Genomic DNA, 19,505 nt, shown 5'->3' with positions numbered 1-19,505 from the left:
GCAGCCTGGCTCCTGGTTGAGCTAAGACTAGAAACCCTGCTGGCCCTGACAGCATTTCCCCCTGACTCCCAGAGAAACCAGGCCCTTGTCACTAGCCTCAGCCCTCCATAGGTTTGTGGCCATCAGTTACATATGGGCAATACCCCAAGCCCCTCCACAGGTATAGATAGGATGGGACCACAGGTCACTTAGGTTCAAGACAGATCTCCATTATAATGGGGTACCTAAAGGCCTGGAGGCTTAGCCAATAAGCTTTCCTTCCCAGACACTCCTCCCTGCAAAATGTATTTAATCTCAGGCCCACCCTGAGAAGTGGGTATGGTTTTACACATCCACTTTCTGCCATGACAATAAATGCCTTAAAACCATGGTCTGCCCTTTTCATCGGGATCTGCTGTGGGGAGCCATAGAGAAACCGTTCACCTACAGAGCCGCCATCTAATCTCCCGTAGAAGGCCTCTCTGTGCTCCCAGCCACAACCATCAAGCCAAATCAAGCCTGCCACTGCAAAGCCAAAGACTGCCCCCAGTGGGACCAGCCTGAGCTTCCCCTTTTCCCCCTCAGCCCCAGGCTTAATCCAGCCTGGGGGCTCCCACTCTGTTCTCAGCTCTTCCGAGGCATCCAGTAGCACCTGGGTGTCTGAGAGCCTAAGAACCACATGGCCCCAACCTCCTTGCGGGCCAGGAGACCCCCCAAGCCAGCTCTGACTGTCCTGGGCCTCAGACTGTGCTTCTCTACCCACGGAGCGATGTCCCACAGCTTCCCTACAGCCTAACACCCACCCGGCGGCGGCGGGAACCCACCATAACCCTACAACACCTAGCTTTGTGGGACTGAGTAACTACTAGAGTCTTGGACTTCCCATTCGCAGCTGCCCACTGTTGGGTTAGTTGGACTACAGACTGTAAGTCATCACAGTAATCCCCCTTAATATGCCGAGATATTCCATAAATTCGTGACTCTAGAGAACCCTGACTAATACAAATGGTCACTCGGCCTTAGCTGGCATTTACAATTACCTTTCCCTACTCTCCCTCTGTCTTTCCTCCACCCTCAGCAAGCACCTCAGAGGGTCTTGGTTCTTCCCCTGGAGGGGTGACCCATACCTTCATTCGTAAAGGGCCTGGGCCATTTATCATCCTAACTGGGTTGGATTGTTAACAGTTTCCGTTGATCTTAATAACAAGACACGTGATACCGTGGGATGTCTAAAGGATTCCCTGAATTCCAAAGGTACTTTCCCTTACCTCTGTTGTGGAAAAGCAGCCCAGTTTCCCTTAGTGGTCTGGATCCATCACCCCTCCTAACCTGTAACTTGTTTGTCAGCCTAAGCTGTAACTCTTAGTAGCCTAACTCAGCATCAGGAGCTCACAGTGGTAAGGAGGAAGTCTTTTTTTTTTTTTAAGTATTATTTACTTATTGGTGTATATTAGTATCCTAGTAGCATGGCAGAAGAGGGCATCAGATCCCATTATAAATGGTTGTGAGCCATCATGTGGTAACTGGGAAGTGAACTGAAAACCTTTGGAAGGGCAGAGGGCACTCTTAACCACTGAGCCATCTCTCCAGCCCTAGGAGGAAGCCTTAACCTTCCAATTTAGTGGAATCTTTGCTTTGCCTCCTGGAAGAAGCACACCTTCTTTTGGAACCTAAGCTTCCAGGTTGTGAAAACGGGAAGTGACTTTATGCTAGTGAGTCACTAGGGGCGAGAGTGACTGAAACTATTCCCATCTCGGACTCCTGAGTCCTGGACCTGTGAATCCTATGGGAGAAACAGTACCACTTACTCCGATGCTGATTCAGATCATGTACTACTGCCTCCTGGAGAACCCTGCCCCAACCCTGCAGGCTACTGCTGCCTAGTTGGCTCTGGAACTGTTTTTTTTTTTGTTTGTTTGTTTGTTTGTTTTTGTTTTTGTTTTTGTTTTTGTTTTGGTTCTTTTTTTCAGAGCTGGGGCCCGAACCCAGGGCCTTGCGCTTCCTAGGCAAGCGCTCTACCACTGAACTAAATCCCCAACCCCTGGAACTGTTTTTAAAAGACCGTTCCATTGCTTTATTGGGCCAGCTGCTTCAAGATGGTGGGGTATGTGGCAAGAGCAGTGAGTTCCATGAGCATGGGTCCACTGTTGCTCCTCTTTGGCTGTGAAGTGAGTTCTTGGGTCAGAAGCAATGCTGTGTGGAATAACATAGGAGTGGCCGAGGCATCCTGTAAGTCCATGGACGGTAGTTCGTATAGAAGCGTTACATGCAGGAAAGGAAAATCCGTAATCATAACAGACATCTATTCTAGTAAGGATAATGTGTTGCCTTTTCCATAACAGAAGTAGTCCAAGGTAGTTAGCCTGGTGTCTGGTCTACATAGAGAGTTCCAGGACAGAGAGAGAGAGAGAGAGAGAGAGAGAGAGAGAGAGAGAGAGAGAGAGAGAGAGAGAGAGAGAGAGAGAGAGAGAGAGAACATTGAACCAGAGTTACTTCCTCCTATATTTCTGAGGGATGGCTGCTATGTAGGGTTGAGCGCTGGGGTCAAATTCCTCACCTGCTGCTGGACTGAAAGCGCAAACATGCCTTTCCCCTCCCCCGTGACTCAACCCTATCCTTTCTCCCCAAACCCCTCCTGCCTGCTATGTCACTCAAGGCTTAGCTGCCCAGCGGAGCCTCCTTTTTATAGACCAAGCTCACCCTAAAGTTATCCAGGAATGCACGGGCGTCCTAGGCACTCCCGCTACTCACGTTACCAGAAGGTCACAGTTATGCGAGGCCACAGTGCTTGCCCCAAACTCTGACCATGTGAGTCACTTAAAAGTGACACAGAAACTTTGATCTTTGCCTTTTCTTCAGCTATAAAGAACCCACACTCCAGAACCTGCACTTTCCGAGGCAATGAAATCGGAGGCATCCACATGACTCTTTGAAAAGCCGCATAACATGTCCCTTTTTGCAAAGGGTCAGCTGGTCGTTAAAAAAGAAAGTGAGAAAGAAAGCCTGCCACGCCCAACCGCCAGCTTGGTTTTACGTTTTTAAATTATCTTTTTCATGGGGGTGGGGGAAGGCTCTGCCACGGTGCATATGTGAAGTTCAAAGGACAACTTGCAGGAGGCCGTTCTCTGCTTCCACCATGTGGGGGTCCGGGCTCGTTAATAAAGCTGTTTCTCTGTCTCTCTGAACTCAGTGCGATCTGGGAGCGCTGTGTTTTCCACGCATGCGCTGGCCTTCTTCACCCGCCGCCGCCAGGGGGCGCCCCGCGTTCAAGGAGGTGGGAGTGGCTACTCTTTAAAGATCTTCCACCTCTGCCCCTTTGACCCTGAAGTCCAGCTCCTTGCACACCGCTCAATCACTTCCTACCACTCCTTCCCACGAACCCATTTCTACACTACCCCTGATCATATCTATTGGGACCTTCCAATTTCACTTTCCGTGCTGGGGAAGGATGCACGCAGACGTGGATTAGACTATTGTTAAATCATGGCCTCTCACCTGGGTTTCAGGTTATAGCAATTCTGTCTGTAGAAGGCTCACTTTTCCGCTCTTTTTTAAAAGATTTCTTTCTATCACTTTAAGGCATGTGTCTGCGTGCACTGTGTGTAAGGGGTGGGAAGCGATATGCCCATGTGCATGCCGACAGAGGGATGTCTTCTTTTTTTTTTGGTTCTTTTTTTCGGAGCTGGGGACTGAACCCAGGGCCTTGTGCTTCCTAGGCAAGCGCTCTACCACTGAGCTAAAGGGATGTCTTTTAAAGCTACAGCTACAAGTAGTTTTGAGCACCAGTGTGGATGCTGGGAACCAAACAGGATGCAATCTTAAATGCAGAGCCGTCTCTCCGGTCCCCCCAACTTTCCCATTCTTAACCGAGACTACCCAAACCTTTCCTACGCCACGGACTCTTTCATTTCCTCACGTCACAGAGAAAAGGTGGCATCCAGAAGAGACGCCCTCTTCACTCTGTCACCCGAGTTCCTCTGTGCCAGGCCACTTCAGTATTCTTCTGCCCTGTCGCTAAGTTGCAGATACCGGGGATGCAGAAGCCTCTGTGCGTTGTGCTAAAAAGCCAAATGGTCTGTGGAAGAGGATCCCACCCAGTGGCGCAGCTTGTAATCCCAGGCTTCCGGAGGCTGAGACTAGATTCTGAGTTCCAGGCCAGCACAGGCTAAATAGCCAGAACCTATTTAAAAATAAATAAATAAACAAACAAACAAATAAATAACCAAACAAAAAGTATTCCACAGACTAATGAGTACAGCAAACGAAGCGCTATCCTGGGAGAATGTGGCTTCATCTGCTGCGGCCATTTCTTGTGTGTTTAACTTCTTAAGGAGAGTAGAAGCACAACTAATAAAGTACAGACAAGATATTTCCATTTTAAAACTTCAGGCTAGAGAGATAGTTTAGCTATTAAGAGCACTCACTGTTCTTGCGGGGGACCTGGGGTCAGTCCCCTGTACTCACATGGCACCTCAAAATTGCTTCTAACTCCAGTTCGGGGAATCTAATGCCCTCTTCTGGCCCCCACGGGCAGGCATGTGTGAGGTGCATATACATACATTCATGCACCAAGCATATATTAATTTAAAATATGAATAAATAAATATTTAAGCTTACTTTGCTCCAAGTTATTTCTTCTTTATGGCCAAACTTCTCCAAAACAATGACCGTGGGGTTGGGGATTTAGCTCAGTGGTAGAGCGCTTGCCTGCGAGCACAAGGCCCTGGGTTCGGCCCCCAGCTCCAAAAAATAAAAAAAAAAAAACCAAAAAACAATGACTGTATTTTCTGCCAACTTCTGAACATTTACTACCCTCAATTAAGCCAAATCCTACTTTCTTCCTACTCCCACTTCCCTGGAAATACGTAGGCCAGAGGGTCCTTGTGCCATCTGGGAGGGTTGCCTGAGTGGACTTTTCCCGGTGAGGCTCTTTCTGGATGCCTGTGCAATGTCTGAAGTAGTCAGATGCTGTTCCCTTAGAGAGGAAGGACACTGTCCTCTCCTGGGCTGGTGGCTCCATCTGCTGGTATTTCTGGTGTTATACCCAACTTGCTCTCTCTCTATTCCTCCCCCTAGGCTCTTGAGCTCCTCTCAAGGATGGCATCCCCACCAGGTGGGTGAAGATACAGTCAAATCATCTAGACAAGCAACACCTAAGCCTTTGCTTCCGCTCTGTGGAAACCCTCGAGTTGAAGTCAGCAGGACGACACCCATAGACCTCTGAGAGAAGCAAATAAAAAAAAAATCCCCTTCTATCGAGGCAGTGATGGTGCACACCTTTAATCCCAGCACTGGTGGTGGACCAGAGGCAACCTATGTGAGTTCAAGACTAGCCCAGACTACAGAGTGAGTTCTAGGATAGCCAGGGCTACACAGAGTAACCACTTTTTTTTTTTTTTTTTTTTTTCTTTTCTTTTTTTTGAGCTGGGGACCGAACCCAGGGCCTTGCGCTTCCTAGGCAAGCTGAACCACTGAGCCAAATCCCCAACCCCGAGTAACCACTTCTTGAAAAGCAATAAAGTAAAATAAAGCAAAAGGTCTCTTCCATGTAACTGTTCACAGCCTAAGACCCTGAGAAGTCCAGCGTTAAGTAATTCATCTTGATGATGAGCTAGCTCACTGGAACATGAGTAGCATGCCCGCGGCCCACATTATACCTAAGTTGATGTTTTCTCCCTAATATTGGGACTAGAGGGAGGATGTCCACACTCAGCACCTTAACTCAACACAGAGAAACAAGCTCTATTCATTCTAATAAGATAGGAAAGGAAATAAGATGGATCTCTGTTTGCAGACGGCATGGTAATATAGAAAATCCCAAGGAATTGGTTTCTAAAAGCGAATAAATCCAGAATAAAGGGGTGAGCCCTGCTGACACATGGTGTGTGACTTTGACCTCTGGGGCGGTGAGAAGTCGCTTCTATATTATTAATTAGTTTAGAGAGCAGGTCTCTCTAGATCATAGTCGTCTTGGCCACTGGCTCCCTGAGAGCCAGTTTTCCATCCCAGCCTCTGCACTTTTAAAGATTATTATACCATTATGCTTCGAGCTACACATCGAGGGAGCCCCACCAAGACGCCAGGCAAAGGAAGTTTGTTTCCCTAATGTTTCAAGAGCCCCGGGGGAAGCACATCAATTGATAACTCTGGTTTGGTTGCATAGTGATCCCTTTGCAACCCAGGCTCCTTCCATCCTTCTACCCCATCAGTGATTATCGTTGCCACAAGAAATCTAATAAAGGCAGGAAGGGGCGGGTAAGAATGCTCAGAGGGTAGGGTGCTTGCTATGTGAGTCTGACAAACTGAGTTCAAGCCTCAGGACCCATGGTGGAAGGAGAGAGCTGATTCTCAAAACTAGTCTTTTGGCTTCCAAATGCATGTGGTGGCATGCATGTGTGTTGCCATGCCCCTAAAAGGTGACGGCTAAAATTAAATTTTAAAAAGCATAAGTAAAAATGCCAGAGAGAAATGGGGTGCTATATTAGGGTTCTCTAGAGAAACAGAACTGGCAAAATTTACAGATATATTAAAAAGGGATCTATTAAAATGACTAGCAGGCTCTGGTCTGGCCAGCCCAACATTGGTTGCCACCTGATGGAAAGGCTGACAATCTGGAATTGTCCCAGCCATGAGGCTGAATGTCTCGGCTTGTCTGCGCTCTGTGTTGGAATCCCCCAAAAGTGGGCTCTAATATAGAAAGGATGTTGGAGCAGGAGCAGGAGTAGAGTAGATGAATGTGCCAACAAGAAGGAGGGTAGACAGGCAAAAAAAAAAAAAAAAAGATAAAAACTCCCTTCACCCATGGTCTTTTCTGCGGGCTGCTACCAGATTTAGGGTGAGTCTTTTCACCAGTGGAAGGTCACAGGTTGGAGTTAGGAGTAGTTATTTTCTGTTTTAGGCACCCACTATCCCTTTTAAAGCAGAGCCTCTGATGCATTCAGGGATTGATCAGAACCTGCTTGGGCCAAAGACACAACCAATTTCAAATCAAGTCATTCAATCATTTCCAAATGCCCAATAGAATTGATTCTCTGCATTTTTAAATAAGAACGAAGGGGAAAATTCTTTATCCTTTAACCTTGAAATGACTTTCCCTCAACCCTCAGCTTTGTGTCAGAGCTGTAACCATTCTTTCTGCCAGGCAGAGAGCTTCTTCAAGGGAACTGAAGTGCCCCCCACCCCCACTCATCGCTGTAGTTGATGGGACCACTCTTACGATATCTCTCACTTTGATTGGGATAGCACTGGACTGGGAGCTGGGGGACCAGTGTTGTCACCTCAGCTCTCCACATTGAACTGTGTGAACACAAAGTCTCCTTTGCCTTCCCGGGCCTTAGTGTCCTTGTCTGTAAAAATGGGAAGGTCAGATCCTTGGTACTCTGCCACCTTGACATTTCAGATTCTTCCCAAAGCTTGGGTCATAAGATGTAAAAATTACCTGTGTTTAGGTAAGGTAATCCAAGCAGTTGGAACACCTGTGTCACGCAGCCATGGTGCCACCCCCTTGCCAATCACCAGGTGTCACCTGCTCCTCCTCTATGCGCAGACGCCGGGCGAGCTCTCTTGAGTGAGTAGCTATTGGAGCTGGACCTCCATCTCTGAAGCCCTTCTGCTTCTGCTGTAACTGAAGCCATGTGGTTTGCCTTTCTCCTCCTGCTGTGGCCGGGCCCTGTGATTCCAAACCAGAAGACGGGTGAGGAACTGAGCTGACCCCTATTCGAGAGGTCAAAGATACCCTGCGTTTGTTCTCATTCAGTCAATCAATTATTTTTTTCCGGTCAGATACGCCACCTTCTGATGGCTAGTACCCACTCACTGATCTGATCGGGTAACCCACTTACTCGGACATCATCGCATGTATCCTGAATATGCGGGAGTGGCTTCTTTGTGTGTCCCCATGGATGTCTCTGCAGTGAGCTTGGAGCCTGGTTGGGAAGGCTGTGGAGTCCTCAGGGGTGGTTCTGATGGTTCTCTACTTTTGGTAGAGGCCATGAGGGATCAGGAGGGACAGAGAGGGTAACAAGTCCAGGTCTGGATTAACAGCAGCCTGGTTCATCAGCCACCACCCACTCACTGAACAGGATGTCTAAAACGTACCTGGAAATACAACAGGAAATCCACGACTCTTTTATTATTATTATTATTATTATTATTATTATTATTATTATTATTATTATTATTATTTTGTGTGGGGGGTGTTGTTTGCATGTCTGTCTGTCTGTCTGTACACCATGTGCATACCTGGTGCTCCCAGAAGCCGTAAGATTTTTGGAACTGGAGTTGGAGATGGTTGGGAGCTGCCACGTGGGTGCTAGGAATTGAACCTGGGTCCCCTGGAAGAGCATATAATGCTCTTAACTGCTGAGCCTTCTCTCCAACCCAGGAAATTCAATAAAGGTATCTTTCCCCAAGTTTTTCTGCTGCCCTGCACCCCCTTTCTGCACTCTGTACCCCTTCCATACTGCAAACCGCTCTCACCTTCTCTAGAAAACTGCCAACGCCTTGCTCTTGAGGGAACCAACTTGGCTGCCCTGGGTTCTTCACACTTTTGCCTTGCTTTCCAGTTTGAGACAGGGTCTCACCAAGTTACCCAGGCCGGCCTGAGCTCACTCTGTAGTCCAGGTAGCCGTTAAGTTTAAGGTTGTTTCCCCAGGCTCCCACAGTGCCATCAGTACCTGACGATATGTTTGTTTGTTTGTTTGCTTGTTTGTTCTGAGACAGGGTCTCCCTACTGTCCTAGAAGTCACTATGTAGATCAGACCAGCCTAGCACGTCTGCCTGCCTATGCCTAACTCTGTCTCCTGAGCGCTGGAACTAAAGGTGTGCCCCACCATGCTTGGCTACAATGTTTGATTTTTGTTTGTTAGTTTGGCTGGGTTTGGTTTTTGTGTTTTTTGAGACTGGGTTTCTCTGTGTAGCCCTGGCTGTCCTGGAACTCACTCTGTAGGGCAGGCTGACCTTAAACTCAGAGATTTACCTGCCCCTGCCTCCCGAGTGCTAGATCATTAGGACGTTTTCAGACACATTTAACTTTCCATGATCCTCTTCTATTTCCCTCCTCCAGGTCCCTGTCCCTCTTCCCTGCCCCTCCTCCCTGTCCCTCTTGCTTTCTTGTCACATATAGTCGATTTCTTTTCTCCCCTCCCTAGCCCTTCCTGAAGACTTCTCCTCCTTTCTCATGGTACCTTTTATAGTTTAATAGCTAGCACCCATGCCCACATAGATGCCCATATGTAGTCACTAAAATCTAGGCTCTGCTTAAAGGGGAAAAGATGTGTTTGTCTTTCTGACCCTCTGGTTCTTCACTTAGCACAATATTCTCCAGTCTTATCCATTTTCCCGTGAACATGGTGTCTGCTTTTCCTTTATAGCTGAAGGAAGGCTGGGTTCAAGTGTGACCTTGATACGTAAGAACTGTTTCTTCTAATGGGTTCGTTAGGGACAGGCCCCCAAGCTGATGGCACAGCATACGCCAAGGCTCAGAAGCAGGTGTAGGCAGGGTGTGACACTCCTGGGGCAGTGCGGTAGGAAAGCCAGGAGATGCTGCTTCTCCCAGGCCTGTGGCCAGCTCAAGCACAGCCTTGGGTGCCCATCCTCCATCTCTAGAATGAGAGCATCTCTCTAGACTCTCAGCTTTTCCGGCTCCCATCCATTTTAACAGACACTAATTGTTCTGTGACCTAGTTCTCTCATTGCAGCTAAGGCAACTTGTAAAGCTACTCATTCTCGTTGTATATAATGTATACAGGTCCATCTGATTCAATCTAATTCAGCCTGGTTCCATTCCATCCCGTCCCATGCTGCCCCGGCACAGTAAACACCGGTGCCATTGAATTGATCTCTGATTCATAAACAAAGCCAAACCTTAATTTGGCCGGCTTCTCCTACTCTTCCCTCTTTAGTTGATTCTTGGTTTGGGACGCTTGGGAAGAGGGATGACTTAGGGATGGAAATAGATCGTCTGTAGGAAGCCCCTGAACGTGAGCTGGAGGCTGAGGCACAGTCAGAGCCCCAGCCCCACCCGCTCTCACCTTGAGAGGTCTTGGGCCACTGCTCTCTGCTCTCAGGACTCCTGTTTTCACAACACTTTAGGTTAGCCACACCCAGTCTTGCATCCTTCCAAAGGCTTGCTTCTGTTGACCCTGTCAACGCTGAAAGTTCTCAAGTTTATCCTTAAACAAGGCCCCAGGCAGGTGCTAAACTGACAGGAATCAACTGAGAAGGAAGAGAAAACAGCATTAAGTTAGGGGGGGGGGCAGTTCCATGAACCAGACCTTCCAGTAGCTCATTCCTCATCCCCGCCTGTCTGTGCTTCTTTTTTTTTTTTTTTTTTTTTTTTTTTTTTTGTTTCTTAAAAGAGGTGCACCTGCTTATTTGTGGGTTAACACACGTAACCACTGAAGAAACTGAGGAAAATGGTTAGGGAAGCAGAGCTGACGAAACTTGCACAGAAGGACGGATGGTGGATATCTTCCACTCTGCAGAGAGAGAGTCACTCTTGTCTTCCGCCCTTTCCCCTCAAAGCACCACAGTTCTGTGTTTTACTATCAGGCCTGGGAGCCGGCAGCTCAGTTGACTTTCAGTCCTGGTTTGAGGTAGGTGTTTGGTTTCGGACAAGGGATTAAGGAACATATTTTACATACCAAAGGAGACTTGGCGCGCGCTCGAGCTCGCTCTCTCTCTCTCTCTCTCTCTCTCTCTCTCTCTCTCTCTCTCTCATTCTCCCACCCCTCATCCTCCCCCCCCCTCTCTTTTCCTCTTCTAAGGAGCCTCTTCCCCTTTCTCTCTACCCACCCCTTCCCCATGGCGACTCCACTGACCTCAATCCTTGGAGTCAATAAACAGCTTCCCAATAAACCCGCCTTTACTATAATCTAAACTAGCTCGAATTGGCTCATTTCACTGGCAGTGAAGGAATAACCTATCAGTAGGAATCCAAAGCCACTCTTTGGCATACGACGCACATGCAGTTGTGCCTGCCCCGTTTGTAAAATCTATTGTCTTTTTTTTTTTTTTTTTTTCTTTTTTTTTTTCCGGAGCTGGGGACCGAACCCAGGGCCTTGCGCTTCCCTAGGCAAGCGCTCTACCACTGAGCTAAATCCCCAACCCCTATTGTCTTTTTTTTAATGTCTCTTTCCTCCAGGCAGTTGTTCCCACCCCCAGCCTCTCTGCTGCCTGGGAGTAGATCACCGCTGCCAGAGAGGAAGCTGCTATTGTGATAAATTCTGCCACGTGGTATCAGACTGCTGTCCAGACCACAGGACCCTCTGCAGCCCTGGTGACCATGCACACCCACTTCCACCCCGGGCACAGCTGGATGCCGTAACCCACAGAGGCAAGACTATACTTTAGATGGTGGCCACACTAAGGGGCGGACGGCACCACATCCTGATAACCCTGCAGTTCTTGTGGTCTATCCAGTCCATGCCCAAAGTGTCTTCATGTTCTCAGCTCTGCTGCTCCCACCGCTCTCCTCCAAGTCTTTCTTTAGGTCCCACGGGGAGAGGCTGAGCTATTGGTGGTGATGACCACGATAGGGGATGTGGCTGGCCCAGTCTTTTCTTGCTGTGTGTGTCGCTTGGCCTTGCCCGGAGACTTCAGAGCAGAAGAGTCCTCAGCGAGGTGTTGGGGACGTTGAGCGGCAGTGGGCTGGGAGGCACGGGTGAAGACAGGGCACCACACCCTGTGTTTCAGCCTCTCACACTCCCAAGATGGTGCTACAGATGTTGCTGAGGATGGAGAGTCCACTCGACTCAGCCAGGAACCATCAAGATTTGGTACAAACCACGGTGAGTGCCCTGGGGTGGGGGCAGCATCCTCTACTAGGGTTGGACGCCTCAAGCCTCGAAGACTTCTAGGACTCAAGTAAGGAAGGGGAGAGAAGAGGGGAGGGAGGGAGGGAAGGGAAGGGGGAGGGGAGGGGAGGGGAGAGGGAGGGGAAAGGAGGGGGAGAGGGAGGGAGGGGAGGTGTTGTGCTTTATAAAAAAGGAGAAATCAGGGATATGTTTTTGTAATGCAAGGTTGGGTGAAGTTGGAGGGGTGCCACGGAGGGGAGGGCCCATGCTGAGGCACCCCTTCCCCCCGGGGTACCAGCCATAAGACAATATACTACGGAATAGAGTTTATTTGGGGAGGGGAAGGGGAGGTTGATGAGGGAGTAGAAATAGAAAGGCAGAGTGAGAAAGAGAGATAGAGAAGAGGGGAAGAGAAGAGGGAGAGGAGAAGGGAAGGGAAGGAGGAGAGGAGAGGAGAGGAGGGAGGGAGGGAGGGGAGGGAAGGGAAGGAAGGGAAGGAAGGAAGGAAGGGAAGAGAAGAGAAGAGAGAAGAGGCCGGCCAGGAAGATTTGGAGGTGGGGGGGGGGGGAGAAGGGGCGGAGTAAGAGGAAGAGGAGGAGAGGGGGAAAAGCACCCCCTTTATAGTGAGTCAGGCACACCTGGCTGTTGCCAGGTAACTGTGGGGCGGAGCCTAGAAGAAAAGCTAACAGGAGGGGAGGGGAAGGAAATAGAGAGGAGGGAAGGGGAGAGGAGGGGAGGGGAGGGGAGAGGGGAGGGATCCTTTGAGCTGGAGCAGAGCATCTCATTTCATGTATCATATTCGCTTCTTTTTCTCCACCATCATTTATAAATACGCAAAACATCCTTAACATCCGTAGCTTGTGAAACTACAGAAACTGGCCTCATGCCAAATTTGCTCCCTCCGATTCTTCAGGGCCCTGGCCCTACAGTACTCAGCCCAGCACAGAGAGACACACTTCACTGCTCTTACACGCGAGGAAAGGGTGTGAGGGTCCCGGACACTGAGCCAGTTTGCTCTTCTGGATCCTAGAGCCTGCCTGGTTGGGCAGCAGTGACAGTTCACTGAGAGCGAGCGTGGAAGGCCGTGGCTCTTGCTGGCCCAGGAGATGGTAAAAATATGAGACCACACATGTGTCAGCAACCCAGATGGTGTTTGTTGCTTGTTAGGTTCTGCAGTTCCTCCACACCGTCTTCGGAAGGCCACTCTCGGTAACTGTGAAGGGAATCAGGAAGAAGGCCTGAGTCTTCCTCCACCCCTGCCAGCAGGACCCATGGAACGGAGGTCACCTTTGGTCTGCTGGGGCCAACATGGCTGGCCCAGCCCAGGGGTATCTGTCTCTCAGCTGCCACCCCATGAGCACTCACATTGGCTTAGCCTGGAATTGTTGTAAACACATTTAAAAGTGCACAGAATTAGCCATTAAAAAAATTACAAAAACACACTTGGCTCACAATATTGCTCATTGTGTTGTGATGATTACACACACACACACACACACACACACACACACACACACACATATATATATATATATAATTATGATATATTTATTATAATATAACAATGACTTGAAAGTAGAAGATTAGGGAGCTGGGGGTGTAGCTTAGTTGATAGTGTTTGCCAAGCATGTGAAACCTTGGAGACAACGCAGAGCACCCCAGAAATCAGGCATGGTGGCACCTGCTCATTCTAGTACTAAGGAGATAGAGGAGGTGGAAGTAGGTAGATCAGACATTCAAGGTTGTCTTAACTGTATAGTTAGTTCAAGGCCAGCCTGGTCTGTGAGACCCTGGAGGTTTTTGTTGTTTTGTTTTCTTTTGTTTTTTAAAAAAGCAGAAAATAAGAAGCCAAAACAAAAATCTTTAGTGAAGGGGTTGGGGATTTAGCTCAGTGGTAGAGCGCTTGCCTAGCAAGCGCAAGGCCCTGGGTTCGGTCCCCAGCTCCAAAAAAAAAGAAAACAAAAATCTTTAGTGAAGTAATTCACCTTCCTCCCCTCCCCCTGCACTTGACCTCCTGGATCTTAGCCACAGGGCCATCTTTTACTTCCTTCTGCTGATATCCTTCTTCTAATGCTTTGGCCACATTGTCCGTCTTATTATAGTCCTGTGACTACAGTCTTGGATCAGTGGCTCTTTCCTGGTGCTGGTCTCTGACTGGCTTCTGGCCAGACTGCCTCACAGAAGCTCTGGTGTGTGGCCAGCTCCATGTTCAGTGTCCCATCATGTTTCCATTCTCTGTACTATAAATATGAAAGCACTGGGTCTGTCCTGTGCACGACTCCAGCCTGATCCCCTGTTAATCACCCACTCTTGGTTGCAGCTGAACAAGGTGAACGGGTTGGTCGCCCGTTCTCCTCACCCACGCCTTGCTCTGAGCCTTTGCTGTGAACACTGGCCTCTGGGCAACTGATTACAGCAAGAATCCCTGTTGGCGCAGAGCCCGGCTCTTAGGTAATGGTTTTACATTGGCTTAATTTCTCTAAGTAATTTATTTAGGAACATAACCCCAATGGGATTAGGGTAAGGCAAATGAAACAGGGACGAAGGGAGAGCCAGCACAAAGCCCTGCCCCTCCTGTCAGCTCTAACTACTACGGCTGGCTGGTTGCTTCACCTGTGATATCTTCTAAGAGGCCTCAGGGGAATGTGTCTGAAAGGCATCTATCTGGTAACAGATCAGTATGCCTGCCTCCTTTCCCAGGGGTTACAAGTCGGCGTACAGAGTCCCGGAAATATATATTGAAAACATATGCAATAGAGTGAGAAGCAACTTTACGAAGACCAGGGGAAAACTGGGATCAACCCAAACATCCATCATTAAGAGAATGAACAGAGAAGTTGTGGCTGGTTATTACAATGGAAAACCACCGGCCACGAAAGGAGAAAGCATTGCTATCTGGGGAACCTCACAGACATAATGCTAAGCAGGGAAGAAGCCGGATACTGACAAGCGTATGCACGATGCCATTTACACAGTCCAGAGCTTGTCTGTGGTGACAGAGTGAGGGGACACGCATGGCAGCCTCTTTATTATTTTGTTGGTGGTGGAACCTAAGACCTCACCTAGATGCACACTCTCTACCACTGACCTGTAATCTCCAATTCTGTTTTCAACTTTACTTCAAGACCGGGTCTTACTAAGTTGCCCAGGCAGGCATTTAACTTGTTCTAATCTTGCCTAATCCTGAACCTGCAGTCCTCATGTGTCAGCTTCCACGACATTCCCTGCACACCGTCTGTGCTTACACAACATGCAGAACTGGTGGACTCCTCTCAGAACCCTGACAGATGGCATGAAGAAGTTTGTTTTTGTTTTGTTTTGGTGCGTGTGTGTGTGTGTGACAGAGGAGAGGAGAGGAGAGGAGAGGAGAGGAGAGAGAGAGAGAGAGAGAGAGAGAGAGACAGAGACAGAGACAGAGACAGAGACAGAGACAGAGAGACAGAGAGAGACAGAGACAGAGACAGAGAGAGAGAGTATAGCTGCATACGCACCTATATGCACATTCATTTGAAGGCCAGAGGACAATCTCAGAGGGCATCCTCAGGGACACTGTCTGCTTCCTTTGAGACAGGATCTCTCCTACGCCTGGAGCTCACCACCTAGGCTAGGCTATCTGGTCAGCGAGTCCCGAGGATCCTCCTGTCTTTGCCTCCTCAGCTCTGGGACAGCGACCGCGCACCACACCTAACATTTTTCTGTGGGTTTAGGGGGATCAGACTCAAGCCCACACCTCGGAGGCAGCGCTCTAACAACTGAGCCATCTCCCTAGCCCTACATAAAGTTTAAGTGAAAATATTGGGGGTCAGGCAATATCACATCCTAATTTATCTGGTTAGAACAGATCCCCCTCACGATGCAGGGTTGGCACAATTCCCAGCTACTCTGCTTTGGAGACAGACTGTCCCTCCTGTGGGCCTAACGAAGCTTGTAGCTCCTCCCCCACTCTCCCATTGCCGTTGAAAGCCCCATGCCCATTGGTAAGTTTGGTATATAAACATTGCGATCCCTATCCGGTGAGCTATTTATACCGAGCACACACATACAAGTGCACCTGTAGATAAAGTTTGTCCCCCTCCTCAGGTGACACACAAGCCCCAGCTCCTGGACCCAAGATGGTAAAAGGAGACGGTGGAGATAAGAGACCCAAAACAAGTCAGCCGTGTAACTAGGATCCGCCCCTCGTCTAGGACACAGATGACTGCATCTCTAGGACATTTCTACTAAGGCCTTGTCCCAAGTCAGAGTCACCCCTACCACATATGTTGGTTTTGTAGGGGACGGAGAGTGGTGGGGCTGAGCCTAACTGATGCTGATGACTCCAGGATCCTTTCTGTCAGGATATCTACTTTCTTCTTGATTCTTCTTTGTGCACCACCACTTAATAAACTTCAAACAACTACGAACAACAGCCCGACCTTCCCCTCACGGCCGAACGTCACATAATCGCAGAAACTGTCTGCAGCTGGCAAAATCCCGCCCCTGCCAGAGCACGAGGCAAATCATAGTCAGCTGCTGTGGACGGTCTGAAGCAGCCCCATATCCCACACCTGGGATTAAAACAAAGACATATTCTTATAACATTTCTGTGTTTCTTAAAGGATACCAAGATTCCAGAATTCTCACTACATAAAGCCGTCCTGCTTTAAGCTTCTGACCTCTCTCTAGCTGTTCCTACAACCTCCTCCCTTGCTATTTAGTACTGCACCGCTCCTCACATACACCCCAGCTCTCACCATGTCTCTTGTCTTTCTTTCTCGGTCACTCACAAATTCCTATTCCCATGTTCACTGCCCGCCCTCTCTTCGGGACTTAGCTCTGTTCTCCTCCATGATGTATTATCTCAAGAGCTGAGACCGATGTCGGACACATAGAAGCATGCGCTTGTTTGTGTAGTGAGACCCGTGCCTTGTGCTAATTCAGGGTGGGAGCTGAGCTGGGCTGTGAAGAAATGGTCCAAGGACTTTCTAGTGCAGTTTGGGATGGCCCTTCAGAGCCGCTGGCCATCAGCAAGACTTGGAAAGAACCCTGAAGAAAGAAGAAACATGGAGGGGGTTGGTCTGCTGCTACTTATACCCTAATGTTAAATGCTGGTTTCTCAAGATGTGGTTGTCCCTGACAAGCAGATCCTCGTGCACACCAAGTGATGCTATGTGAACCCTCTCCCCAATATAACTGGTCCATAAAAGGCTAGAGCCTGTGATTGGGCAGTGAAGGGAGGAAGGTGGGACTTGGGGATTCAGTGAGGGGGTTGCAGGGAGAGGGAGAAGAAGAAAAAGGAAGGAGGTGGAGGAGGCCTCTATGAGAGGAGATGGACCATGAGCTCATGGCCAGGAGAAACAGTGAGTAACAAGACACGTTACAGATAGGAAATGAGTTAGTACAGCTCCAAAGCTGTCAATCTAGCCTTACAGCTTGTAAATAAAATACCTAAGTTGTGTGTCTTTCATACAGGCTAGCTAAGACTATAAATTCATTCCACAGAAACTGGCCCAGATCTTCTTAGGGTTTTTCCTGTTCGCTTTTCTCTCTTCGTTTGCAAGTGGGCAGAGCTTGGAAGAGGAAATGCAGCGGGGGAATTCCTTGTTGGGGTGAAAAGGGCACCTGAACGCTGGTCAGTAGAGTAAGCTCAGAGGTAGGGACCTGCCTGCCCCTGGAATGAGGAAACCCCTGACCTGGCAGGGACGCTGCAGGAGAGGGTGGAAGACAGCCCACAGGACCTGTCCTCCTTCACTGTTCCCTTCACCTCCTTAAAGGGCAAGTTTCACGCAGGGACATGGTTATACGGCAAGGTCTCCCAAAATGCAGGTCCCTGCAGCGGCCCCTCTTTCCACCTGCTTAGAGGGCTGGGTTTGAGCGGGAGAATGAAAGTGGGCTGTGTTCCTGAGACTGCTCCCCAAGACCCTCAACTCCAAGTGACAGTTACTTCACACAAACCCCATTGGCCCCTTCTGAAGAGGCTGACATACTCCAAGATGGCAGCTCCTCCTCCCAGGCAGGACAGCCTGTCATCTCAGTGCCCAGTGTAGTTCTAGACGACACTGTCACATAACCAGCAACCAGTCTCAGCCTGCTGGGCCAACAAGCCCCAAGCACTCTTCCTGACTGAAGCCCAGAGAGGGCAGACTACTTGTCTAAGACCACACAGCGTCTTGCCCACCACTAAGGACAGAGCTGGAAACAGGACAGAGCTATTGATTCAGTTTTACACTTCCTTCCGGTTCTCAGTTTGGTGATTCTATGTCACAGATCCAACATGTCTGCTCCAACCCAGAGCTGCTTTCATCCAAAAGCATGTAAAATGCCCATGGAACCTTGTCTGGCCACTGGGTGTGGCCCTAAGGGCACTTGGCCTTGGTCTTTGAGGGGTAAGAGTCCTCTCTGTTTTGGGGGAGGCGCACAGAAAATACAGTCCATAACGTCATCCGTGCCTCAGGAACTAATCTCCCAAGTGTCCCTAAGTCATCTCCTTCTGCTGGCTCTTGGACTCAGAGCATCATGCCATCTTCCACATCCTGGGTCCTCAAGCCTGGCTGGGGACCTGATCCTGCCTTTGACTTGGCTGCAAAAATCCCAGGATGTTGAAAATAGAAAGGTATTAGAGGTTAGAGTCCTGCCCCCACACTGAGACACTGTCCACTTGAGACCTCAGAAACACATCAACTGGTCGAGGCTGAGGGCTCCCACTTAGATCTTGAGCTACTGAGATGGATGCATTCTCTCTGAGTACCAGCAACGTACAGGAGACACTGTGTAAGAACTTTGGTGGCGTCCTGAGTCAGTGTGTCCATTTTACAGATCAAGAAGTTAAGGCTCAGAAATGTTCTCTTATTTGCCCTCGGTCCCTAGAATTGATAAAATCTTGGCTCAGCAGAGAAACTCAGGTCTTCTCATGAAGCCCAGACCCCAGGCATGGGTGAGTGGGGTAAACACCGTCTCTCTCATGCCCTTCTCAGTGGCAGGGGAGGATTTCAGAATGGAATTGATGCTGTGTCTTCACATCAGAGAGACAAGGCTGCCTGCCAGGCAAGGGAGTCAGGGTAGGGAATGGGACCATGAGCCTGCGGTCAGCCTGCACATTTGTGGTCACCTGGCTCTATCCTGGAACCTACCCAGTCACGCCTGGGCAGTCGGCTGCCCCTCCCTGGATTGAGGAAGTAGGAGAGGGTAGTGAGGAGAGGCAGCAGGCAGGTCTGACAGGCAGCGGTGGTCAGTACCAGGCATGATGAGCTCTGTCTGGGGCCTGGCTGTGCCGCTCCTTGTCTTCTACTGGAAGGTTGGAGTCAGTGTGAGCTCAGGTAAGGGACAGGACAGCCCCTGGGGCTCCTCCCTGGTGGGGCTCTGGCGTCGGTGTTGGCAAAGACAGCCCTTGTGGGCAAGAGAGACATTTTTTGTTAATTGTATTAATGGCCTGAGAAATACACGAGTGTGAGTGTGTGGGATAGCAGATGGGTCAGCTTATGCGGGGTGGCCTTGTGGTCGTCACTATAAGTGAGTCTGGGAGTTAGTCTTTAGTCATGGGATAGTGGGGTGGAGGGCAGAGGGGGGCGGGGATGGCAGCCGGGGATCATTTTGCCGTGAGCTGAAGAACCATGGTCTAAGGAAGCTCTGGTTCCTCCAGCTTTGTCGCCTTGCCCGGCTAGTCTTTGAGACTTGCCTTTTGAATGAAACGTTTGTCACAGACTGCTTGGGCAGGGAGATTCTGAGAGAGGCAGGCTTTCCTGAAAGATGGGA

General features: G+C 49.3%; 1 protein-coding gene across 1 annotated transcript in view; it reads left to right on the top strand.

Annotated features, from left to right (window-relative positions):
- Positions 1–18,996: 18,996 nt before the first annotated feature.
- Positions 18,997–19,505, top strand: part of Muc20 (mucin 20, cell surface associated) — a 17,542-nt gene continuing 17,033 nt past the window's right edge. Inside the window, exon 1 of the mRNA XM_032900118.1 lies at positions 18,997–19,069. Coding sequence (XP_032756009.1) covers positions 18,997–19,069 — 73 coding nt within the window. The remainder of the gene's footprint in view (positions 19,070–19,505) is intronic.

The sequence above is a fragment of the Rattus rattus genome, chromosome 4 (genome assembly GCF_011064425.1).
Source record: "Rattus rattus isolate New Zealand chromosome 4, Rrattus_CSIRO_v1, whole genome shotgun sequence".
Classification (NCBI taxonomy): domain Eukaryota; kingdom Metazoa; phylum Chordata; class Mammalia; order Rodentia; family Muridae; genus Rattus; species Rattus rattus.
This window is presented reverse-complemented; position numbering and strand designations above follow the sequence as displayed.